The 25,823-nt window shown below is 46.6% G+C and overlaps 1 protein-coding gene and 1 long non-coding RNA gene across 3 annotated transcripts in view; one reads left to right on the forward strand and one right to left on the reverse strand.

The window, feature by feature from the left end:
- Positions 1-4,425, forward strand: part of LOC137520677 (uncharacterized) — a 34,963-nt gene extending 30,538 nt beyond the window's left edge. The window contains exon 3 of the long non-coding RNA XR_011021912.1: positions 3,576-4,425. This is a non-coding gene — a long non-coding RNA (uncharacterized lncRNA). The remainder of the gene's footprint in view (positions 1-3,575) is intronic.
- The window catches only part of STT3A (STT3 oligosaccharyltransferase complex catalytic subunit A), a 49,270-nt gene that overhangs the window by 19,891 nt on the left and 3,556 nt on the right, over positions 1-25,823 (reverse strand). For both annotated transcript variants that reach the window (XM_068238870.1, XM_068238871.1), the window contains exons 2-12: positions 22,843-22,968; positions 19,883-19,943; positions 14,447-14,568; positions 14,140-14,285; positions 12,183-12,273; positions 11,995-12,101; positions 11,746-11,910; positions 6,023-6,203; positions 3,813-3,968; positions 3,636-3,727; positions 2,532-2,687 (exon numbers count right to left, since the gene is read on the reverse strand). In XM_068238870.1, the coding sequence (XP_068094971.1) occupies positions 2,532-2,687; positions 3,636-3,727; positions 3,813-3,968; positions 6,023-6,203; positions 11,746-11,910; positions 11,995-12,101; positions 12,183-12,273; positions 14,140-14,285; positions 14,447-14,568; positions 19,883-19,943; positions 22,843-22,930 (1,365 nt within the window). In that variant the 5' untranslated portion in view covers positions 22,931-22,968. The remainder of the gene's footprint in view (positions 1-2,531; positions 2,688-3,635; positions 3,728-3,812; positions 3,969-6,022; positions 6,204-11,745; positions 11,911-11,994; positions 12,102-12,182; positions 12,274-14,139; positions 14,286-14,446; positions 14,569-19,882; positions 19,944-22,842; positions 22,969-25,823) is intronic.

Below are 25,823 nucleotides of genomic sequence, written 5' to 3' on the forward strand. Positions count from 1 at the left end.
TGCATCCTGTTTTTTATCATCCTACAAGTTCCAAAAGCTATTCTAATGTGTTCTGGCTTACTGCAGCACTTTGTTCTATCACAGTCTCTGTAATAAATCAACTTATCTCTCTCTTGTCAGACTTGTCAGGCCTGTGTCTGGAAGGCTGCCAAGTTCTTCAGTGTTGTGGTTCTGCTATGAACTCCCCCTTCCAGGCCCCTCTATGCACACTGCCTGTGTGTTATTTAGATTAGAGCAGCTTCTCTCTTATCTTTTACAAGCTGGATAAATCGTCCTCTGAGCTGGCTGGGCTTTCACATAGTGAGGAATTACAGACAAGGGCAAAGCTGTTTGCAGGAAGAAAAGAGCAGCCTGAAACTTCAGTGCATGAGAGCAGAAGGGGGAAAGAAACACACAAATGATCTCTTGAGATTCAAAAGGAAGGCTGTATACAGCCTGCTTGTGTATGGATGTATTTTCTATGTGTGGACATACTGTACATCAACCTACTTCCTGTTTTGGTGGCCATTTTGTTTGTTTATAAACAAACTTTTAAAAACTGTTTTTAACCACTTTTAATGCGGCGGGGAGCGGCGAAATTGTGACAGAGGGTAATAGGAGATGTCCCCTAACGCACTGGTATGTTTACTTTTGTGTGATTTTAACAATACAGATTCTCTTTAAAGAGAAACTCCAACCAAGAATTGAACTTTATCCCAATCAGTAGCTGATACCCCCTTTTACATGAGAAATAGAATGATTTTCACAAACAGACCATCAGGGGGCGCTGTGTGACTAATTTTGTGCTGAAACCCCTCCTACAAGAGGCTCTGAATACCGCGGTACTCCTGGCAAACTGCCACAATGTAACAATGTTCACAGACAGGAAATGGCTGTTTTCAGCTGTCTAACAGCTAGAAACAGTTAAATAACCTGCCCACAGTAGCAATGTCACCATGTAATAAATGTCAGAAAGTGAATCAGGGAGAGGAAAGATTTTACAATGAGCAAACACTGACTAAATCATTTATACATAATTATTGTAAAAATGAAGCACTTTTTTTATTACATTATTTTCACTGGAGTTCCTCTTTAAGGACCAGCATTGAATTATGTGATCTGTGCTGGGTGGGCTCTACAGCCCCCAGCACAGATCAAACACCAGGCAGAGAGATCAGATCACCCCCCTTTTTTCCCCACTAGGGGGATGATGGGCTGGGGGGGTCCGATCTCTCCTGCCTGCGTGTGGCTGGCGGGGGGGGGGCACCTCAAAGCCCCCCTCCGCGACGAAATTCCGCTTCCCCCCTCTCCTACCTGGCCCCCTGGTGATCGGGGCTGCACAGGACGCTATCTGTCCTGTGCAGCCTGTGACAGGACGTCCCCTGTCACATGGCGGCGATCCCCGGCCGCTGATTGGCCGGGGATCGCCGATCTGCCTTACGGCGCTGCTGCGCAACAGCGCCGTACAATGTAAACAAAGCGGATTATTTCCGCTTGTGTTTACATTTAGCCTGCGAGCCGCCATCGGCGGCCCGCAGGCTTTTCACGGAGCCCCCCGCCGTGATTTGACAGGAAGCAGCCGCTCGCGCGAGCGGCTTCTTCCTGATTAATCAGCCTGCAGCTGGCGACGCAGTACTGCGTCGCTGGTCCTGCAGCTGCCACTTTGCCGACGCACGGTATAAGCGTGCGGTCGGCAAGTGGTTAAACTGTTACATTTCCTGTTTATGTGAATGGACGTAGCCGCTGTTCGCGGTCACGTCCATTCACTCCAGGCACTGCGATTGGGTAGAGGACCGTTCGGTCTTCTTCCCCAATCACCCAGCACGGGATCCCGACGGTAATGGCGGCGGTAGCGGCGCGCACACGGCGGTAGCAGCGGCGGGAATGCGCGACGTATTAAAACATCATGTTGCCGTTAATAGCGGTAAGCATGACGTTTTAATACGATAGGATGTCGGTAAATGGTTAAACAAAGCACATAAGTGGCTTAGAGAAGAATATTTCCAACAAGCGTTCCCAGGCAAACAAGTGAAACAAAGTGCAAATTATAATGTTAGTAGGCCTGAAACTTGCGGAGAGCTACTTTATTTAGGCCTGCAGTCTGTTACCTGCACTCGACTAGTCTCTCACTTTATTGGCTGCCCACAAACCCTCACTAGACTAGCAGAGGTGTCATGCCCAAACTAACAAAACGAACGAAAGAAAGCTCTGTTGCTGGGCAGAAAAGGGAAAGGGGGGGGGGGGGGGAAATCACTTGTGTGCGTGGTTATACTGCCCTGCAGCGAGCCCTTAAATCTGTAGGTGGTTAAAGCTGAGCGTAGACATGTAGATGTGCTTCAGCTTCTTTACGAAACAAGAAGTTACAGATATGCAAGACGAAGGGACTAAATAACACGAAAGCTGAGACGCGCAGCCAAGGCCTTCTGCAGAATTTCTGCACTGGTTTCAGCCCTCAGACAGCCTGTGCGGGGTCACAGCTTCCTTGCCCTCCCCACAGAGTAACTGTAGCCTGAACTGTAACACGAACACCAACCCTACACAAGGAACGTTACCTCATTCTTGATTGGATAGGTTGAATCCTGTTGCTTTTTGGACTTCTTATCGGGACGGCTTATGTCAAGGTTCTTCATGTAAGTGGATAATACCTGAGAGACCCCAATACCGGACAGAATACACATAACAGGAGCCAACACCAGCATCAGACGCACCTGGATGGAGGAGAGGGACAGAACCATAAATCTTGTCATGCATTATTCCAATATGCTGTAGTTTACTGTAATCTAATGCTGACCATACACTAACGGCTCATAATCACGTGCAACTTTTCCTCACAACCAACCCGACGACATGACTGACCGCATGACCAAGCAATTGCACCACTTGTATTTGCCGCGCACCAACAAACTGAACAATGAACAAAAAAACAATGAAAAAAAAACCAACAATACTGCGCATGCAAGCGATTGAAGGACTCATGGTATGGCTGCATTCAAAACAAGTCCAAGTCGTTCAAACGACCTGTACACACTCGCCCAACTGCTTGATATCAGCCCAACAGTCATGTGAGTCGATCCGCCTGTTGTCAGTCGCTCATCTAGTCCTTTGTCACACGCCCAACAGACCAAGTTTGGATGATAGTTGGGCGGAAAAGTTGCACGTGTGTACCAGCCTTAAGGTCCTTGATAGATCAGATAAAATGATCAGATATCTACAGGATATTGATCATTTGCCTAGCTTACCACTATAATAGACCGGATTTCAGCACAAATTTGATCTAATACTGGAACAGCGCCACCACTAGCTTAGTACTGTTCCAAGGCAATACAAGCTTACGTGGCCATCGTTTGCTGTGACCAGTCCAAAAACAAAAACTGGGTGTTCCAGATCAATGTCAATTGAAAGTGCCCACCTTTTTAGAATAGCCTTAAGAGGTTTTTTTTTTCATAGAATCATATTAAACCTATTAGAAACGTCTAACTGATGGTGTGAAATTATGCTTTGTGCATGTTGATCTACTGTATGGCTTTGAGAGAAAGGATTTAGCCATTGTAATCTTGTGTACTTGAGCTATTGCTAAACTTCTTCTCTTTGTTCAGCCGTTCAGCATACAGCTGGCTGACTAATACGTTATAGGAGAGGCCACATCTGCCACTTACCATGACGGCAGAGAAGTACATGCTGGTGACGCCGTACATGATAATGAATATTCTGGCATCGGACAGGTTGCTGAAGCAGTAATACAGACCCACTAGAAGTGAGAGAGAAGCAGGAGATACGTTAGTCCAGCGATACCAACCATGTAAGCTATGAGCCCAACAAAGCCATTTACTGACCTGGAAACATGAAGACCAGAAGCTGCAGATCAAAGTAGTAAGAGGACCAGGTGGTGGGCTGATGCTCAGAGACGGACGCAATGATGGGGATATTGTTCTTGGCGTAAGACGGATCCAGGAGGGAATAGAAACGGCCAGTCCATGGAGAGATTTTACCTGCGGCAGAAGGAGGATTAGTTATTGCCACTAAAGGCTGTGTACATGTAATTAAGCCACCGGGAGATTTGGGCAAGTCGAAAAACGACACCCTTCTCCTGTAAAAGTCCCTGCGGCATTAATTACTATTCCCCCCTCTAGGTCACGTGGATTCCAGGGTAATATGTAATTCAGCTGCCAGCTATTACTGGCGACTGATTGACGCAGTTTTTATTGTAATTTGGGCTCCTCAGTCTCTCGATGGCGCCCAGATTACTTACTGAGCGCCACTATAGCCGTAATTTACACCCATGGCGGAACCTGGTGTGCCCAAATTTCCTGCAACATTTTGGCCTGTCTCGCTAAAGGCTTCCACCCATGGGTTAGCAATGGATACGAAGAGTAAAACCAGCACCGAGCAATTAAAAAACGAGTATATGCCTCAAAAAACCCAATAAAAGAAATATGCAAACTGGAATAGGGGGTTTAACACATGAGATGCTCTTGCAAAGCTATCCGTATGCTGTTGTAGCCCCCGGAGTTCCCTTTATAGGTTTTGGATACGGACTTTTAGCAAATTTCTTAAAGTGAACCTTAAGTGTCCCAAAAAAAATGAGTTTTACTCACCTGGGGCTTACCTCAGCCCCCTGCAGCTGATCGGTGCCCACGACGAGTCGCTCTGATGCTCCGGGTCCCGCTGGCGGCCACTTCCGGTTTCGCCGTCAGGACCCGTCAGGCTGGGGAACGCGGCTGATACTACGCGTTCCCAGCCAAAATAGCACCCCTATGCGGCCATATGTCCGCATAGGCACCCGTATGCGGACATATGGCCGCATAGGGGTGCTATTTTGGCTGGGAACGCGTAGTATCAGCCGCGTTCCCCAGCCTGACGGGTCCTGACGGCGAAACCGGAAGTGGCCGCCAGCGGGACCCGGAGCATCAGAGCGACTCGTCGTGGGCACCGATCAGCTGCAGGAGGCTGAGGTAAGCCCCAGGTGAGTAAAACTCATTTTTTTTGGGACACTTAAGGTACACTTTAAAGAGAGTCTGAAGCCAAAATTGCTCACTTATGTTAAGTAGTAAGATCAAAGCGGATTCGCCGCATTCCCGTGGCAGAATGAAATATTTATTCCCTCAAAACTCCTTGGCAAAATTCCGCAACTTTTCCAGGTCGTGGGTTTTGATGCCCGGGGGAGGCAGAGCTTTTGCGCTGTAGCTCTGCCTCCAGTCTAGTCCAGTCAATCTCCGCCTTAAAGAAGAAAGAGGGGCGGGGAGAGGCGGAGACTGACTGGAGCAGAGGCAGAGCTACTGTGCAAAGCTCTGCCTCCTCCAGGAAGCACAGGTAGAATTTGCCCCGGGGATTTTGGGGTGATAAATACATCGTTTTGCCACGCTGTAGCGGCGAATCAGTGTTGATCTTACTGTTCCACAAAAGTGAGGAAAAACTTCTTGTACCAAACTTCAAAAACAAAAATGATGAATATGTATGTGGATCCCACTCTGCAGGAGACTTTGCTTTCATTCGCTGCCCCTCATCCCACCTTCCCTATACAGAGCTCATTCTTAGGAATAATACACTAACCACTATACAATGATCGCTGACGGTAACATTAACTGAGCAAGTGCATGAAAAAACAAAAGTGATAGATATGGAGGCTGACATTTATTTACTGTGAAGCAATACTAGTTGCCTGGCTGTCCTGCTGATCCTCTGCCTCTAATACTTTTAGCCATAGACCCTGAACAAGCATGCAGATCAGATGTTTCTGACTGAAGTACGACTGATTTTGCCACATGCTTGTTACAGGTGTGCGATTCAGATACAAAAGATCAGCAGGGCAGCCAGCAAACTGCATTTTTTAAAAGGAAATAAATATGGCCGCCTCCACATGCTTCTCACTTCAGGTTCCCTTTACTCTGCTGCCAATTCATAAAGAGACCTTGAAGTGTCTGTGGCAACATAACTGTCTTCTCATAGTGAAGCAGAGCACTGAAGTTTGTGGCGGTTCAGAAGTGTTCTCAGTTCATAAAGGATGTATAGGTGTCCGAAGTTTAGCAGTCAGTCAGTCTCCTACCTGTCAGCATGAGTACGGCCCCCACAGTCAGCAGGATGAAGCCCACCAGAGAGATGACACTCCTGAAGAGGATCTCAAATTGCTGAGGATTCAGTTTGCTTCGCAAGTAGTCCACAAAAGCGTGGATCTGACACAATCCGAAGACTCCCAGGGCCGCCATATGTTCCGAGGACAGGACGGGCTGCGGAGAGAAGACAACAGTCACTTACACATTCTGAGCAAGCCCAGTTCCAGCAAAAGTCCTGTCTAAAGGTACATACACACAGCAAGACTAGATTCCTGGAAATAGCCGAGTGTATGCAGATTTTATGCAAATGTATGCAGCTTGCGTATGCTCCAATTAAACGCAGCAGCTGCATAAAAATTTGCATCCACTGGGAATTACAGTAGAATCAGTTTATAGTAAACTCCAAAGGACCAGGAAAAGTAGTTTACTATATCAGACGTTAAACTTTACTATATCAGAATTGGTCATACACTGTATATTTATACCGACGCATTTTCTGGGACCTGAGGACTGTTTACTATATCCAGAAGTTTACTATAATGAGATTCTACTGTATTAGCATCATATTGACCATGTTTAATTTAGAGGCAACAAGTTCTGTCTTGGCTATATTGCCTCTAAATATCGGGTCTTCTGGGACTGCAATCGTGTGAAGATTTGTGAACTTAAAGAACTAGTTCAGGGGCGTAGCAATAGCCATGGCAACTGCTATGGGGTCCATATAGTACTTAAAGGGGAACTGAAGTAAGAGGTATACGGAGGCTGCCATACTTATTTCCTTCTAATCAATACCAGTTGCCTGGCAGCCCTGCTGATACTCTGCCTCTAATACTATTAGCCATTAGCCCCTTGAACTAGCATGCAGCAGATCAGGTGTTTTAGACTTTAAACTAGCTGCATGCTTGTTTCTGGTGTTATTCAGATACTACTGTAGAGAAATAGACCAGCAGGGCTGCCAGGCAACTGGTATAGATTAAAAGGAAATAAATATGGCAGCCTCCGTATACCTCTTACTTCAGTTCCCCTTTAATGTGTTCACTATTAACTTGGCGTTGTTGCTCCACCCTCTGACTTTGGCCTCAATTCACTAAGATCATGCTGGAGATAATAAGGCAAGAGAAAACTTACCTCCACTAGTAAGAGAGTTATCTTATCTCTTCATTCCTTACGTTACCTCCTCTGTAGTTAATTTACCTCCTCAGTAGTTAAGTTACCTCCTCTGTAGTTATTTTCACATGCAGTTAATTAACAGCCTGTCTAACTCTGGAGTTATTTTAAGATTTAAAGAGTTAACTTAACCTACCCAGCGTTCAATTTCCCCAGGATTTCTGTGAAAACAGTGATAAAATTTATTTTTAAAACTTTTTTTTTCCTGTAACTTGCCAAAATGTGTCAAGCAAGGGTCTAGTATACAGTGCAGGAGAGTATTGATGTGTATGCATGTTTATACTGTTCACAGAAAGTTTTTTTGAACGGACATTTCTGTCCATACCGCTAGGGAGGTTAAAGACAGAAGAGTTAACTTTAGGTTTGCCTGAGGTAAAATGTTTCCTGAATACTACATGCCTTTTTTTTACCATGGTAACAACTCTAGAAGAGTTATTAAAGACAGGAGATAAGCTTAGTGAATTGAGGCCTTTAATGTCTCAGTGTCCATGGACCACTGTGTTCATTGCATGAGAATGTAATTTGTCCAGACAGCTCCTACCCATAGGGTAGGGACAGGTGGCAATGCTCAAGAGCGCCTAGATCTGATGGCTCCATGAAAATGTTGCTATGGAGCCCCATAAGGTCTAGCTATGCCACTGAACTGGATTGAAATGAACGGTTTACATGATTTCAGCTCTGTGTACGCTTCCTCCTTTTCTCAGCTGCTAGTACATAATATCGTGTTATTGCTGATGTCATACACCACAAACAGACTTTCTGGAGATCTAGACATACAGGTGCGCAGTGCCCAATGCTGGTTCTCTTGAAAAAAGACGTTCAAGCCACATGATATCTATGGAGGAATCAGATTTGCATGTTCTCTCCGTTTATGCCAAATGATGTACAATGTGCAGCCCCTCCTTTCCCATCATACAAATTCTGTAATCCAAGGAGCAGTCACCTCACAGAGTCCCCTCCCCACAGTTTCTATGTCACATCACAATGAGCACTGCTTTTATCAATAGTATATAAAGGAAGAAAAAAAAATAATCTGCTGTGATATATAGATAGATATAGACACACACACACAGACACACACACACACACAGACACACACACACAGACACACACACACAGACACACACAGACACACAGACACACCTACCTTATAAATGTCTTACCATTTGGAGGAGCATCTATATGCAATGCAAGTTTGTTAGAAAGCTTTAGAACTACCAGTATTATGTTTTTATAATTTTGTATGGAGCCAGGCTCAGAGTCCTAAGCCAGGAGGGGAAAAACAAAACCTATATTCATCATTTTAACCACTTCCCAACCACAGGTTTTCCCATTAACCACTTCAGGACCACTATCAGCTCTGCTCCCATTCATTCGCCGATAACTTTACTACTACTAATCACACCTAAATGATCTATATATTGGGTTTTTTTTCAGGACAAATTAAGCTTTTAGTGTGTGATAAATGTGTTTAGTAGTTACCTTACTTTGAATGGGAAAAATAGAAAAGACACAATATTTCTCCATTTACATCCATTATAGCTTTACAATAAACAGTGCTAACTATCAGTTAAACCCATAAATTTTATTGGCTTATCCATCCTGGTTATAAAAATGTTTAGATTACGTTCCTAGCACAATGTATGGTGACAATATTGTGTTTGGAAATAAAGGTGTCTTTTTTTTCGGTTTCTTGTTTTTTGCTTTCTCATTGTACACTGTTGATGAATATAAGACCTTGGCCTCGATTCATCAAGACTTATCGAATTGGTTAGCGACAGTTCGGTAAAATACCGAATTCGTTAAGTTGATTTCAGGATTCATCAAATTTATCTACAGCTGTTAGCGAACATTCGGTAATCATTCGTTAGTGATGCGTTAAAACGGAAGAAAGTGCAATTGATTAGTTATCTCCTTCACTGCTCTGACATTATTCCTGTCAGATCATTGCTGACAGAGAAGATGGAGCCATTTGAAGTGGTTCAAAGGCGTAGAAGGGCAAGAATAAGGTCTAGAACTATATCAATTTGAAAGAGAATGTATTTATTTGCTACAACAGGACATCTGCATTTCTCTTGAATCATCTTGTAAGAGAACACAGGCAGTGCCAGGGTTAACTACCGTATATACTCGATATAAGTCGACTCCGTGTATAAGTCGACCCCAATATTTGACCCGCTTAAACTGGAAATTTTTAATAACTCAAATATAAGTCTATCCAGCAAGGTTTATGGTTGCCCTTGAGGCCCAGAAAGGAGTTAATGGCTGCACTTCATAAAATATTGTAGCTATTTACCTCTCCTAGTACCCAAGTGCAGCCAATAACTCCTCCATGCCCCCATATGCAGCCATTAACCCTATCCTCTTTTGAACCCCCTCCCACCCACCACTACCTAAAGAGGTGCTGCTGCCCCCCCCCCTGTGTAAACCCCCCTCCCCACAGTGCCAGTTGCCAGCTTGCCAAATCCCCCTCCCAACACCTAAAATGGTCCTGCATATCTTTGCCGCCCCCTCCCCCCACACACCATGTAAACCCCCCTCCCCACAACACTGACTGGCTCCTTCCTACCACCCACCACAACCTAAATAGTATGTGTCTCTATCTCAGTTTCCCCCTTCCCACCATAATACAATGTAGTGTGCCCAAACACGGATGTCCTGTCACTCACCACTCTAGCGCTGCATTAACTTACGGCACGTAATACAATGTAGCGCGGACGAACACGGAAGTCCCGTCATTCACTACTCTAGCGCTACATCCTCTGCTCGCGCTGGACTTACATTCGTGGCTTACCTACATGTATGGCTTGCCTTCCATTCCCGATGTCACGTGGCATCGAGGCACACCATGCAGACCACCGTGAGAAGAGGATGCGAGAGGCTGCAGGACTAGAGTGGTGACGGACGCGACTTTCACGCTGCATTGCATTACGCAACAGGAAGCAGCGCTAGAGCGGTGAGGGATGGGAATGGTGTTTGGGCACACTACATTGTATTACCGGGGGAGGGGGAAACGGAAACAGAGGCACACACTATTTTGGTTGTGGTGGGTGGGAGGAAGGAGCCAAAGAAGCTAAGAGCTTCAACTGCTGGGAGGGGGAGAAAGGGAAGCGCCCCCCCAATACTGGCTGCAAGTGGAGAGATTTAGGACTGACTCGCATATAAGGCGACCCCCCCACTTTTAACCTGTGAGTCAGTCCTAAATTTCTCGACTTATAGCCGAGTATATACGGTAAATTGCTAGATGCACTACATTTTTTCAGAAAAGGCTCCTATCTAGCCGCAGCTGGTAAAATTGTGGGATTGTCCCAAGCCACTTTCAGAATCCTGGTCCAGGTGTTAAGCCCTATTCAGAATGTTGCTACGTAGTGTTCAATGGACTGCCTTTTACCCACAATTTCACGGGAATCTTATGGCCTTGTGTTAAATTACTGCTGTAAAATGGAAATATCGACACGTTACCGAATGGTTATCGATTTTTATCGAATTCATACCGAATGCGGAAAAACCTTGATGAATACAACTACAAATCGATAAACTTTGAATTCGGTAATTTAACAAACTGGAAAAAGTTATCTCAAAGACAATTATGAATCGAGGCCCTTATTTGCAAAAATAATAGTAATATACCCTCATGGCATACATATTTAAAAAGCCAAGTTCTTAAGATAGCAATATATGTTGTTTCTTTCATATTCTGTCACTTTGTTTTCATTTTACAAGTCTTTTATTTTGGTACAGAATATGCAAAAATTTAATTGCCAGTTTGTGACTAAAAAGAATAAACAAGACATAGGCCTCAACCCTAAAACTTTCTCAACTCTATTCTACTACTTATCACAGTTAAAATGTTACCACATATGTCTCTTGTAGTTTTGCTAAAATTTTCCCAAGGTTTATCATAATTTTGAAAATGACTATGTTGGATTGAGTTTGTCCCTATCTATTTTTTATGTCACATGGGTCCAAAATGTATTCTGCAACTAGTCACGATTTAAAATGATACCTCATTTAGTAACAAGTAACAAGTAACAGTAAAATGTTCCTCATTTAGTAACAAACTGGTGGTGCGGTCTTTTCAACTAAACTGGACGTATATAAATGTCCTGTGGTCATTAAGTGGTTAAAAACCAGAGCAATTTTCACATTACGCTCTTCCCATTCATTCGCCAATAACTTTACTGTTACTAATCGCACAGAAATGATCAGGTATAAAATTATTATTCTTCAGTATTTGTACTGCTGCTGACATCTTCCGCAGCATTGTACAGAGTGTATTGTTTTGTCACCAACTGTCCCTCAGAGAGGCTCACAATCTAATCCTTACCATAGTCATGTCTATGTATGTATCATGTGGCGTATGTATCATAGTCTAGGGCCAATTTAAGGGGAAGCCAATTAACTTATCTTTATGTTTTGGGGATGTGGGAGGAAACTGGAGCACCTGGAGGAAACCCACACGGAGAACATACAAACTCCATGCAGATAGTGCCCTGGCTGGTGATAGTAATACATACAATAAAATACATTGCCATTCACAATGGTTTACCTGGAAGCCCACGAAGGAGATCTGCATGGACAGTATGGTGCCCAGGCAGTACACGGTGCAGTAGGCCACGTAGATCCGATGCGAGAAGCGGCCGGTCAGCATCAGGACGAGGACGTGAAGAGGGATCAGATTGATCAGGAACACGTAACCTCCCCAGGACGACACCTACACATCAGATAACGATTATCTCTGGAAACTTACTGACATATCATGAGAAACGTACAGAACTATGGGGGATATGGAGCTCACCATGTAGAAGTAGGCCAGGGCACACATGGCCGCCCAGTAAATGGAACCCGTCTTCACAGCCTTGATCCACATGTAGTAGGTGAGCAGCATGCAGAAGATGGCGATACCTGTGGGGGAGCAGCGGTGAGGTATGATGACATCACAGCGGGAGATCTATACCCGTATATCGGCGGAGTTTCCATCCTTACCTTCATTATCGTAGGATCCCGCCACAGAACGGGAGATGTAGCCGGGCACAACAGCAATCATGGCTGCTGCCAACAGACCAGCACCCGCATCCTGGAGGAAACACAGAGACCGTCTATTAACAGCAATCGTCACACCAGCCCTCTCTTATACACCTACAAGTCTCACAGCCAGACTAATCCAACATGCATACAGACTGTTTCGGACTGGCTGATCCTCATCAGTGCATGTCATGGATTAATGTGGTTCTATTGGGAAGGACTAGAAGCACCCAGAGTTATAGATACCCAGCAAGCTCATGGTGAACTACAACTCCTAGGATTGTGTAAGGGGCTGCAAAGGACCAATAAACCCTCTTACTAAAATGGTATGGAAAACATAACTTTGCCTTCTTGAAACAGAAGGTATTTTCGATAATTCAGGCTGGAGTGAGCTCCAACCTCATATCCTCACTCCAACCTGAATAATCGAAAATACTTTGTTTTCACGGAGGCAATTTTCCGTTTTGCGTAGCATTTAAGTAATAGGGCTTTTTGGTCCTTTGTAGCCCCTTACACACTCCTGGGAGTTCTGGTTCACCATGAGCTTGTTGGGCAATCTGAAACTCTGGGTGTTTCAAGTCCTACTCCATAGAGCCATATTAGTCCATGCCATGCACTGATGAGGATCAACCAATCTGAAACAGTCTGTATGCATGTTGGATTATTATGGCTCTGTACACATTAACAAGCGGACACATCATTGCATTCCAGCGGCTCTGGAGGTGTGGCTAGCTTACAGTGACAACAAAGGATGATTTGCATATTTCAGCAGTGATGCATTGTGGGAGACATCACATAAACTGCTTTCCAGCATCCCAGTGCTTCAGGTGAGAAGTGCAGGAAAATCTACAGTGCGGACAGCTCGAGAATGAACCGTGTCTGTCACTCCCCTATGTCAGCAACGTCATGATCAATCCCTTCATATGAGTGGAGAATGGGAGCAGCAATTCTGCTAAAACGTCTGCATGTAAAGCCCAATTTACACGATACGATTCTTTGTGCGATTTGATTACGATTCTATTTATGATCCGATTAAATCCTACATGTCGGGATTCGATTTGATTCAATTTGATTTGCCATTGCAAAACAATGGCAAATCGAAACTGAATCAAATCCAGATCGGACATGTTGGATTGTAAATAGAATCGTATCGTCCAGATGGGGTTTTACAGTTTCAGTTCTGGGAAATGCACATATGCAATTCAGAAACAGTCACAATTGGATCACGTTTCTGATCCCTGCTCTCCTTATCTGTCAATGTTTGTAAGAGTGACTCATGTTTTGTCACCCCCAAAGCACAGATGTCCAGTCACTGATAAGGCTGGGAGAGGGGAGGGAGGGAGAGCAGCAATGCAAATGGAGGGAGGAGCCTCTGACTTCACATAATGGGCTTGATTCACAAAGCGGTGCAAAGTGTTAGCACCATGGTGAAAAGGCTCTTATCACGCCTAAAGTCACTTTAGGCATGATAAGAAGAAACTCGCGCGAAGTTGCCGCGCGTACGTGCGCGCGCAACACCCGACGCTTCGCGCGAAGCTCCCATTAAGCCCTATGGGACTTTGCGCGCACGCGCTTACGCGCGGTAACTTCGCGCGAAGAGCAGGAAAAATCGGTGATAACTCAGTGGTGAAAAGGTCATCACGTCTAAAGTCTTTTAGGCGTGATAACTGGGTTATCACCGCTTTGTGAATCGAGGCCAATGTGCACTCAAGGACACTGCCAAAACACGGAGAAGCCCAGCTTCCAGACACAGATAAGCTTCTCCATATGCACCGTAATGGCTTTACATCCTATTTACTGTAGATGTATGAAATCAGTCTATTCCCCAAACAATTCAGATCCCAGCATTGGCTTGTGTGAAGTTCACCCCCCCCCCACACACACACACACAATCAGTATAGGAAGGGATGACGCTTACCTTCAGCTCTTTGGTCAAGTGGTAAGTAACAATGGTGGTGAAGGAGGAGAAGAGGGGAGCCAGGAACACGCATACATTTCTAATGTCGATGGTGACGTGAAAGAAGTGCAGGATGTGATAAAATGCTGCCGACGTGATCATCAAACCTGAGGGGATAAACACAACACTGCCGTGTACATCACTTCTTCCAAAGAGATACCCGTATAAGAGGAGATAATGACGACACTGCACCAGATGAGTCCTCTAACCCTTCCAGGACATCCTCCCAGGAACAGGTCACCATCCCGGTGAAGAGTCCACAACCTACCTGGATAAATTGTTCCCCCTATGATCCTCCCCAGAGGATACCAGGCACGGTCATCAAACCAGTTGTGGAACTTGTAGAAGCCCTCCTCCGTCAGAAACCTGGTGGTTCTGTAGTTGAAGTACCTAGAAGGCAAGACACAGAAGACCAACATGTCAACAACCAATAGGAAAATGACCCAGGATGACACGATTGGCCACAGTGTAACAGAGTACTGTACCAGGGCTGTGGAGTCAGTACAAAAATCTTCCGACTCAAACTCCTCAGTTTATGAAACCACGACTCCAACTCCGGGTGCCCAAAATGGCCCCGACTCCAAGACTCAGACTCCTTACTCTAATACTTAAAGGGAAACTGTAGGGGGGGGTGGGGGGGAGGTCGGGGGAAAATGAGCTGAACTTACCCGGGGCTTCTAATGGTCCCCCGCAGACATCCTGTGCCCGCGCAGCCGCTCACCGATGCTCTGGCCCCGCCTCCGGTTCACTTCTGGAATTTCTGACTTTAAAGTCAGAAAACCACTGCGCTTGCGTTGCCGTGTCCGCAATCCCGCTGATGTCATCAAAAGCGCACAGCGCAGGCCCAGTATGGTCTGTGTCTGCGCAGTACACTCCTGGTGACATCAGCTGGAGCGAGGACACGGCAACGCAGGCGCAGTGGTTTTCTGACTTTAAAGTCAGAAATTCCAGAAGTGAACCGGAGGCGGGGCCCGAGCATTGGGGAGTCTGCGAGCACAGGATGTCTGCGGGGGACCATTAGAAGCCCCGGGTAAGTTCAGCTCATTTTCCCCCGACCCCCCTACAGTATCCCTTTAACAGGACTGTGGATTTTGTACAAAAGTCATCCGACTCCGACTCCTCAGTTTATGAAATAAACGACTGACTCCAACTCCGGGTGCCCAAAATTGCCCCGACTCCAACTCCACAGCCCTGTACTGTACTGCCATTTACTACTGAAAAAAATGTATATCAAACCCCTAGTCCACAGGGGAGCTCACAGAGCACACTGTAAATCGTTCCAAGGTTACAAACGCAAATATGCAGCTGTTCATCCGTAGACTACCACAATACGACTGGGAAACTAAAAACAGAAGGAGGCGCTAGTTTGCTAAACTGTCAGGATTGGCATTTTCAGTCATCTAATAAGCCTAATGGTTAAGGGCTCTGCCTCTGACACTGGAGACCTGGGTTCAAATCTCAGCTCTTCCTGTTCAATAAGCCAGCATCTATTCAGTAATGAAACCTTGGGCAAGTCTCCCTAACACTGCTACTGCCTACTGAGTGCGCTCTAGTGGCTGCCTCACAATCGCTTTGAGTCCGAGAGGAGAAAAGCGCTATACAAAAAAAAGGAATTATTATTAAATAAGGTGAGCTGCTCTCTGCATAGAGGCGAGGATCTATCGTGTATATATTCAACTATAAGTCTAAAGATGTATATCTCACGCACTAAACAAAAGTATAAGGGTTGGCTTATTCATGAGGTCGACTTATATTGGAGAATATAAGGATAGTTTATAAGCACAAGGAGTACTTCCTCCTTTTTTTTTTTAGAGTTTTGGTTACTGAGGACTTAAACCTTAGCATTACCAAAGCAAGAATTCCAAATAACTAAACAGCCTAGGCTGTGACATCACTGGGAGGGTGGGGCTATGTGCCAGCATACAGCAATTTAGATTTCAGAAGTGTTTTTTGAAGCTGAAATCAGGAAAATAATTGTAAAAGTAGGTACCGGTATTCTGAAAAAATGTAATGTATTCTACTATACGTCACGACAGGGTCTCTTTACAAAAAATAAAAATGCTTTAATTAATGTGAAACCAGGAAATGGAGAGATAAAGAGATGAGGTTGATAGATAGCAGGCATTTCTTGCACGGTAGATCTGCATCTCTGAGAGGTGCATTAGAAGAGGCTTATGGGAACAGCAGGGCTACAATAAGCAGCTCCTCTGCCGCCGTTCACATCTGGGATTTGTCAACCCTTCAGTTACTCGCACATTACATTATAGCAATCGATATGGTGCCACGCGGGAATCGCCACAATCCGTAGATCAGCAGATTTCACCCCCAGGCTGCTGAATGTGCAATATATGATCAGCCACAGATCTTCCCTGCAAAACTCCAAACTAGTCTGCCTTCAAAGCAAGTCAAGGTCTATACTGGTAACTAGGGAAGGTCAATGAGATGCAGATAATTATAATTAGATGCCAAGTTTATGCAAATACATTTGCATGACATGTACGTCCTCTCAGAATTATTAGCATCTCACGGACCCCAACCTCCTTCCCTAGTGAAGCCTACATGGCCAGCTCTGTACAGAGCAAAAGACAGACTGCTTTGGTTAGTCTGTTTTGTTGAGGCGCCACCTGCTAGATCTGGAGGTTAAAGCGGACCCAAACCAAACATTTTTTAATTAAAAATATTTAGTTGCACCACTCTGACACATGCACAGATAAATAAACACTCCTTCAAGCCTATGAGCATTTCAGTGCCTGCTTTTCACCCTTCTCTTTTCATAACTAGGGTTATACTGGGGGCAGCCATTAGCAATTCCTCCATTGCCAGACACCTCCTACTCCACCAGTCTGCCAGATTCTGTCCCGGCAATATGAAAGGAAGGGAGGGGTTCCTCCAATAAATGTAAAATATTTTATATTTGTCATCATGCAGCTGAAAAAAGGCTGCTATTTATTATTATAATTTAGAAAATAGATTTTATTCCTGAAATCTTGTATTTTTAATTTGGGTCCACTTTAAGTACTTTCGGATGATGCTAAATAAAATCTACGCCCTGCTTTGATGCTGTTGTGGCTGCTAGGGCGTAGATTTCAACTCACCACCGCTGTGCACATCTACAGTTTTTGTCGCTCCCGCCGATCTTGCCCCGCCGTCTCTAAGACTGCAGAGCCCTGTGAGCCGGTCAGGAGCCGATTTCATTGGCACCTGGCCGTGTTTATCAATGTAAGCAACCCCCATCGGCTTACATTGATAGGCAGGGTCAAGAGCCATTGAAAGTGGCTCCTGACCGGCTCACAGGAACTCTGCTGTCAGATGGCAGAGTGGGTGGCTGAGGTTCCCAACGAGCGGTGATGACAGCGGTTATGTGCAGCGTTTCATCGGAAGGGGCAGAGACCGCTGGTACTTAAGTGGTTAACTCATTTTGGGGTTTATGTGTAGATTTACATTACTGGTTGAAAAGATGCCACACAGGGCTGTGGAGTCAGAGTCGGGGGCAATTTTTGGGTACTTGGGAGTCAGTGGTTTCATAAACCAAGGAGTTGGATGATTTTTGTACTGACTCCTCATCACACGGACAGCTTATTGGTAGAAGTAACAGCTTTTTAAAGATGCTCTGTATGCTTTTTTGAAGGAAAAACTGGGTTTGTCATATTTTCATTTCAAAGTTTACTGAAATGTTCAAATCATGAACAGCATTTCAGTTATGGAACAGAAAGTCACAAGTTATGGTTCAAATAAACAGACTTATCACTAAAATCTCCCAATAGGTAGATATACGGACTACAGCTCCCAGCATGCATTGCAGCCATGAGCGCGCTTCGTAAGCGGATTCTGCGAACTGAGGCCCCTGCAGCCAGTGATGGCGAATCCCATAGGGACGAGGGGCTACAGGAGCAAACCCCCCACCTTGGTAAGCAATGGCGCTCCCTCTAAGCCGCCCCCCCCCCCCCCCCCAAGAATACTTGCCTTAGAAACCTCTATTTATGGGAAGGCTTATTGGGGTTGAAGGACGATTGGGTGCTGAGTAGGGGTGATCAATGAGATGCAAGTCCCACCCAGGTTTAAACTGATTGGTCCATTTTCAAGCTGCATATATTTGCATGAATATGTACATAATCCTGCATGAACTCGGAAATACTTGCATCTCATCCCTAGTGCCGAGTGAACTTTAAAGAGAACCCGAGGTGGGCAGGTGTCACCACAGCGCCGCTCTCTGCTGCCCCACAGCCACGATATAGCCCCCCCGAGATTAGCGACAACATTCTCAGAGGTAAACACAGGGGAGAGGAATTCCCCGTTCAAAATGCCTGCCAGGGGCATTCCTACAGGGTTTCCAGAGCTGCCATCGGGCAGCTCTCTCTCCCTGGCCGTGCCCCCCCGACACCCCCCCTGCACACTGCGAGACACAATGTCTCTCCGTGCAGAGGTCTGAAAGCGAAAGTGGGCCAGTGCAGCCCACAGGAGTGGTGGTTTTTGCGGCTACCTGATCCACTCAGCCACACACTATTCTTTTAATGTTTTGAGCCCACCTTGGGCTTCCTTTTAAGAGGAACTCCAATGAAAATAATGTAATAAAAAAGTGCTTCATTTTTACAATTATGTATAAATTACTTAGTCAGTGTTTGCCCATTGTAAAATATCTTTCCTCTCCCTGATTTACATTCTGACATTTATCACATGGTGACATTTTTACTGTTGGCAGGTTACGTCACTCGAAGGAGATGCTGCTTGCTTTTTTGGCATTTGGAAACAGCTGTAAACAGCTATTTCCCACAATGCAATGAGGTTCACAGACAGGAAACTGGTCCTGACATCACACTGTGGGAGGGGTTTCATTACAATATCAGCCATACAGAGCCCCCTGATGATCCGTTTGAGAAAAGCAAAAGCTTTCTCATGGGAAAGGGGGTATCAGCTACTGATTGGGATGAAGTTCAATTCTTGGTTACGGTTTCTCTTTAAAGGGAACCTAAACTGAGAGGGATATGGATGTTTCCTTTTAAAAAAATACCTTTTGCCTGGCAGTCCTGCTGCAGTAGTGGCTGAATTACAGACCTGAAACAAGCATGCAGTTAATCCAGTCTGACTTCAGTCAGAGCACCTGATCTGCATGCTTGTTGAGGGGCTGTGGCTGAAAGTATTAGAGACATAGGATCAGCAGGAGAGTCAGGCAACTGGTATTATTTGAAAAGGAAAAATCCATATCCTTCTCAGTTTAGGTTCCCTTTAAGGCCTCTTTTCCATGTGTAGGTGAAGGAGTGGATTCACTGCCTGCCAGCTGCTCCAGTTCACTGGCCAGTCGCCTGCTAGCGCACGGGTGGTAGACAGGCAGCCCCTATGGATTTGCATCTGTGCATGGCGGTTGCCACCCTAAGACACAACATTAGACACTTTTGGCTATCAGATAATCGCATGTCCAAACGTGATACGCGATGTGTTACCGAACGCTGTCATTCGGCTGCACGTAATTGACCGCCGAAAGGCGCTTGTAGCCGACAGCTGGGAGGCTGAACTACCCGACAAGCGAGCAGCTGAGACACCCATGGAAAAGAAGCCTTCAGGAGAGAATGGTAAGTGCAGAGCATTAGGTGCAGGGTGCGGAACAAAGCTTTCATCTCTCCAAGGAAACTGGAAGAACCAGTCAGTCAAAGCCAACCAGTTCCTGCCAACACCGCTACCAAAATCACGCTACAGACAGTAAACTTACGGATCAAACTCATGGATGACGCTTTCAAATCTGAGAACGGAGAATAACCTGGTGGAGAAAGCTGAAAGGAAAAAAAGTGCATAAGATGTGACAGAGAATGTAACACACATAAGATTCTCCCCCCCCCCCCCCCCCCCCCCCCCCTTCAACAAAACAGCAAGAAATCACGACCGAGCTTTGATATGCAGACACATGATTACAAAACACAGAGGAGGCACAATTCATAGGCCGGATCAACACTTGTCTATCAGTTTTCTGTGTGTCAGTTTTCTGCACCAGTTGTCTGACAGTGCTGCATTGGTGTCAATTATTTTTCTGCATGTGGAAAACGCCTTAAAGTGTGCACTAGCCCATTGATTAACACTAGTTCTCAGTTTTCCTGTGCAGAAAACACACGGAAAAACTGACGAGTGTGAACCTAGCCATAGGGAAATTAGCAAAAGTTCTTTGGCAAACGTACATTTTCTTGAAAGCATATACAAGTCTATTTTGACATAAACCTGTAAAGTTCAGGGAAAAAAAAAAAGTTTCACAGTTTATAGGGCATTCCTCAAGCCCAATACTTGTTTTTCTGTTTTAATACTCCAATTCCCTATAAAGTAAACAAGCCTCTCCTACAGCTTCTTCAGTGCCTTGGCACTCTCAGACTTATGTAGCAAGGGCTTAAGGTGGCCACTAATGATCCAATCTTTTTCATCCAATCTTACCAAATCTATGTAGTAGAAGGGTAAACTGAGTGAATATACTGAATGGATAATTTAGGCAGTGCCCTTATATTACATAGAAATGGTAAGATTGGATGAAAAAGGTTGGATCATTAGTGGGCACCTTTATGGGAGCTCAGTCTGGGCAGCAGGAGGAGGAGGTGTTACTAGCCAGAGATTTCAGAGGCAGAGGAGAGGAGTAAAGTTTACATAGGCTGAGGGCTGGAGATGCAGAGCAGCTTGCCTGTGTAATGACAAGCAGAACATGGCTGCTCTCATTGTATCACAGGAAGAAATAATCATATACTGTTGAAGCAGTTTGCAGCTAGATTTGCTGTGTAAACGATCTAAACTTTAGATAAGATATATAGACAAGTTACTTGTTATAGTTAGTTTTTCATCTTGGATCCGCTCTTTAAAATATTTTTTTTTTTTAATTAAACCATCCTGTTTAATACCTTAATTCTACCTAAACCTCCGCATTCCCGCGGCTGTAAGCTATCTAAAACCCCCCTAACACCCCGGGGGGCGATCCGGGGAGCGCTTCCGTGTGAGCCCTGCCTCATAGCCCTGCCTCACACGGAAGCGTTCCCCGGATCGCCCCCCGGGGAGTTAGGGGGGTTTTAGATAGCTTACAGCCGCGGGAATGCGGTGGTTTAGGTAGGATTAAGGTATTAAACATGATGGTTAAATAAAAAAAGGATTTTAAAGACGCTTCAGAGTCTCTTTACGTGAAATTTTTTTATTTTTATTTTTACGAACTTTACAGGTTTCCTTTAAATGTGTTTTATGAAGCTTGAATTTAAATAAATCCCCCCCCCCCCCCCCCCACACACACAGAACCCCAGAAGATATCATACAAGAGCTTGTGGGATATATTCTTGTAATCGCGCCCCTCACCGTGTACGAGCGTGGTAATACTGCGTGAGTATGGCCGCACCTGTGCAACAACCCGAAGCTGCTTGTCCATGAGGGGCTTTCTGCTACTGGTCAGCCACAGAAATCATTGTTTATTAATGAAAGGGAGCACAACTGCGATCTTTCAGAGGGTCCCGGACAGCGGCGGTGGTCTCAAGGAGGTTGTGGGCAGGATCCAGAAGCTTCCCTATTCTTAGGTAAGTAACTTATTTTCATTTGCCTCGGGTTCACTTTAAAGTGGACCTGAACTCTTGCACAGGACAGGAGGAAAACAGAGAAACGCCAGGGCTGTGGAGTCGGTACAAAAACTTCCGACTCCAACTCCTCGGTTTATGAAACCACGACTCCGACTCCAGGTACCCAAAATGGCTCCGACTCCCACTCCTCGACTCTTTAGTCTAATACTTGACAGGGCTGTGGATTTTGTACAAAAATCACCCGACTCCTCAATTTTTGAAATCAACGACTCGAACTCCGACTCCAGGTGCCCAAAATTGCCCCGACTCCACAGCCCTGAAATGCACCCTGTATGTATTCAGAGAGTTTAGTCTGTCTAATCCCCTCTCATCTGTGACTAATCACAACTGCAATTTGAGCCCTCAGCTGTGTCAGCTGACTGCCTTGGCAGATCAGCTAATTTGTAAACACAGGATGTTAGCCCTGTGTCTTCTTCCATGAAAGCAGGATCCAGACACACTGCAGATTTATTGCAGGTTTTGTATCCGCTGTCACAAAAACGTTATTATGCTGTTGTGTATCTTTTAGAGCAGAGAGGAAGTTTTAAGTTTAAATCCGCTTTAACAAGCCATACCAGTTCAGAAATGTTGAGAAAGGTTTGATTTAAGGTGATCCAAAACAGTACAAAATAAAGAGTTTCACTTACCTGGGGCTTCTACCAGCCCCCTGCAGCCGTCCTGTCCCGCGCCTGTCCTCAATCCTCCGTTCCCCCGCTTTGTTGCGATCCTGCTGACTGATGTCCACTGCGCCTGCGTTGCTGTACGCATCCTCATATGCGTTCAAGTCAGCGAGAGCATCCTGCGTAGGCACAGTATTCTAATGCGCCTACGCAGGACGCTCTCGCCGCCATGAGCGTGTATGAGGATGCGCAGGCGCAGTGGACCTCGAGACTAAGCGGTGGAGCGGAGGATCGTTGAGGACCGGAGCGGGACAAGACAGCAGGACAGCTGCGGGGGGCTGGTAGAAGCCTTAAGTAAGTGAAACTCTTTATTTTGTACTTTTTAGGATCACTTTCAATCAAACCTGAAACTCTTTATTTTGTATAGTTTAGGTTCACTTTAAGACATAAGACACCCCAGCAGGACGAGGGGCAGTACTTACAGAGAATGGCAGCCATGGACAGGATGAGGAGTTTGAGGAGAGTGTCCTGCTTCTCATAGGACAAGCGCAAGAAGCCTAACCGAGTCATCTTCACATGTAGGGGTGGGGCACACAACGCATAAAAACCTGAAAGACAAAACAGAACTGTCTGTGAGGGGCGCAGCTTGCCACAGGGTTCTCTGCAGCAAGGACAGAATACACACTGCCTGTGAGGGGCGCAGCTTGCCACGGAGGTCTCTGCAGCAGCCACAGAATACACACTGCCTGTGAGGGGCGCAGCTTGCCACAGGGTCTTTGCAGCATCCACAGAATACACACTGCCTGTGTGGGGGGCGCAGCTTGCCACAGGGGTCTCTGCAGCATCCACAGAATACACACTGCCTGTGAGGGGTGCAGCTTACCACAGGGTCTCTGCAGCATCCACAGAATACACACTGCCTGTGAGGGGCGCAGCTTGCCACAGGGTTCTCTGCAGCAAGGACAGAATACACACTGCCTGTGAGGGGCGCAGCTTGCCACGGAGGTCTCTGCAGCAGCCACAGAATACACACTGCCTGTGAGGGGCGCAGCTTGCCACGGAGGTCTCTGCAGCAAGGACAGAATACACACTGCCTGTGAGGGGCGCAGCTTGCCACGGGGTCTCTGCAGCAAGGACGGAATACACACTGCCTGTGAGGAGCGCAGCTTGCCACGGGGTCTCTGCAGCAAGGACAGAATACACACTGCCTGTGAGGGGCGCAGCTTGCCAGAGGGGTCTCTGCAGCAAGGACAGAATACACAATGCCTGTGAGGGGTGCAGCTTGCCACGGAGGTCTCTGCAGCAAGGACAGAATACACACTGCCTGTGAGGGGCGCAGCTTGCCACGGGGTCTCTGCAGCAAGGACAGTATACACACTGCCTGTGAGGGGCGCAGCTTGCCACGGGGGTCTCTGCAGCATCCACAGAATACACACTGCCTGTGAGGGGCACAGCTTGCCACGGAGGTCTCTGCAGCAAGGACAGAATACACACTGCCTGTGAGGGGCGCAGCTTGCCACGGAGGTCTCTGCAGCAAGGACAGAATACACACTGTCTGTTAGGGGCGCAGCTTGCCACAGAGGTCTCTGCAGTAAGGACAGAATACACGCGGCCTGTGAGGGGCGCAGCTTGCCTCGGGGGTCTCTGCAGCAAGGACAGAATACACACTGCCTGTGAGGGGCGCAGCTTGCCACGGGGTCTCTGCAGCAAGGACAGAATACACACTGCCTGTGAGGAGCGCAGCTTGCCATGGAGGTCTCTGCAGCAAGGACAGAATACACACTGCCTGTGAGGGGCGCAGCTTGCCACAGGGGTCTCTGCAGCAAGGACAGAATACACACTGCCTGTGAGGGGCGCAGCTTGCCACAGGGGTCTCTGCAGCAAGGACAGAATACACACTGCCTGTGAGGGGCACAGCTTGCCACAGAGGTCTCTGCAGTAAGGACAGAATACACACGGCCTGTGAGGGGCGCAGCTTGCCTCGGGGGTCTCTGCAGCAAGGACAGAATACACACTGCCTGTGAGGGGCGCAGCTTGCCACCGGGTCTCTGCAGCAAGGACAGAATACACACTGCCTGTGAGGAGCGCAGCTTGCCATGGAGGTCTCTGCAGCAAGGACAGAATACACACTGCCTGTGAGGGGCGCAGCTTGCCACGGGGGTCTCTGCAGCATCCACAGAATACACACTGCCTGTGAGGGGCGCAGCTTGCCACAGGGGTCTCTGCAGCAAGGACAGAATACACACTGCCTGTGAGGGGTGCAGCTTGCCAGAGGGGTCTCTGCAGCAAGGACAGAATACACACTGCCTGTGAGGGGCGCAGCTTGCCACAGGGGTCTCTGCAGCAAGGACAGAATACACACTGCCTGTGAGGGGTGCAGCTTGCCACGGGGTCTCTGCAGCATCCACAGAATACAAACTTTGGTCTATGTGGACTTTAAAGGACAACTGTAGTGAGAGGGATATGGAGGCTGCCATATTTATTTCCTGTTAAACAATACACATTCCCTGTCTATCCTGCTGATCTAGAGATCAAAGTAATTGGGAGGTGGAGGAGGAGTGGGTGTATTAGACATTTCTAGCAGACGGCAGAGAGAGATCAGAGTGAAGAACCTTGATGGGAGTACAAGAACTATCTGGGTTACTGCGAACATATGGTGGAGAGAAAGGAATGACCTGTGACTCAGAACATCTGCACAATGCCAGTAAGGCCTCGTACACATGCACAAGAACTGTCACCCGCAGGGGTCAGGAATCATTCGAGGTAGAGCTCTGTACAGACACGCTGCTAGCCTCAAGGTCAGGGGTGGGCAAACTTTTTTTCCATCGTAGGCCTCATTCCTTTCCTCTCTCCCTGCAGAGTTGCAAGTAGTGCGTAAAGGCAGGTTACTCACCCAATCACAGCTTCCAGCGCGAATCTCCAAGGCCACAGTGGCGTCATGTGACACAATGGAACATACTGGCGGTGGGTCACATGACGCTGCTGGGGCCATGGAGATCGGCGCTGAAAGCTGCGATTGGGCGAGTTACACCTGTCATTACATATCGCTCGCAACTATGCAGGGAGGAGGGAGGAGAGGAATCTGGCCCTTCATTGGTAGGCCAGATCCAAAGCACTAACAGGCCGGGTACAGTCCTCGGGCTGTAGTTTGCCCGGCTCTGCTCTAGGCTGTTGCTATGAAGCAGGGACGATGGACGATGCACAATGCGTGATGGGGCAGCATTAATGAGTGGGTTAAATAGAACAACAATGTGCTCGGGATCAATCAGAGGGCTCCTGTACACACGCTAGAGGGTAACCCGAGGTGGTCCTTAAAGGAAACCTAAAGCGAGGCTTCCAAATTTATTTCCTTTTGAACAATACCAGTTGCCTGGCAGCCCTGTTGATCTCTTTGGCTGCAGTAGTGTCTGAATCACACACCTGAAGCAAGCATACAGCTAATCCAGTCAGACTTCAGGCAGAG

This window comes from Hyperolius riggenbachi, chromosome 6, assembly GCF_040937935.1.
Source record: "Hyperolius riggenbachi isolate aHypRig1 chromosome 6, aHypRig1.pri, whole genome shotgun sequence".
NCBI lineage: Eukaryota > Metazoa > Chordata > Amphibia > Anura > Hyperoliidae > Hyperolius > Hyperolius riggenbachi.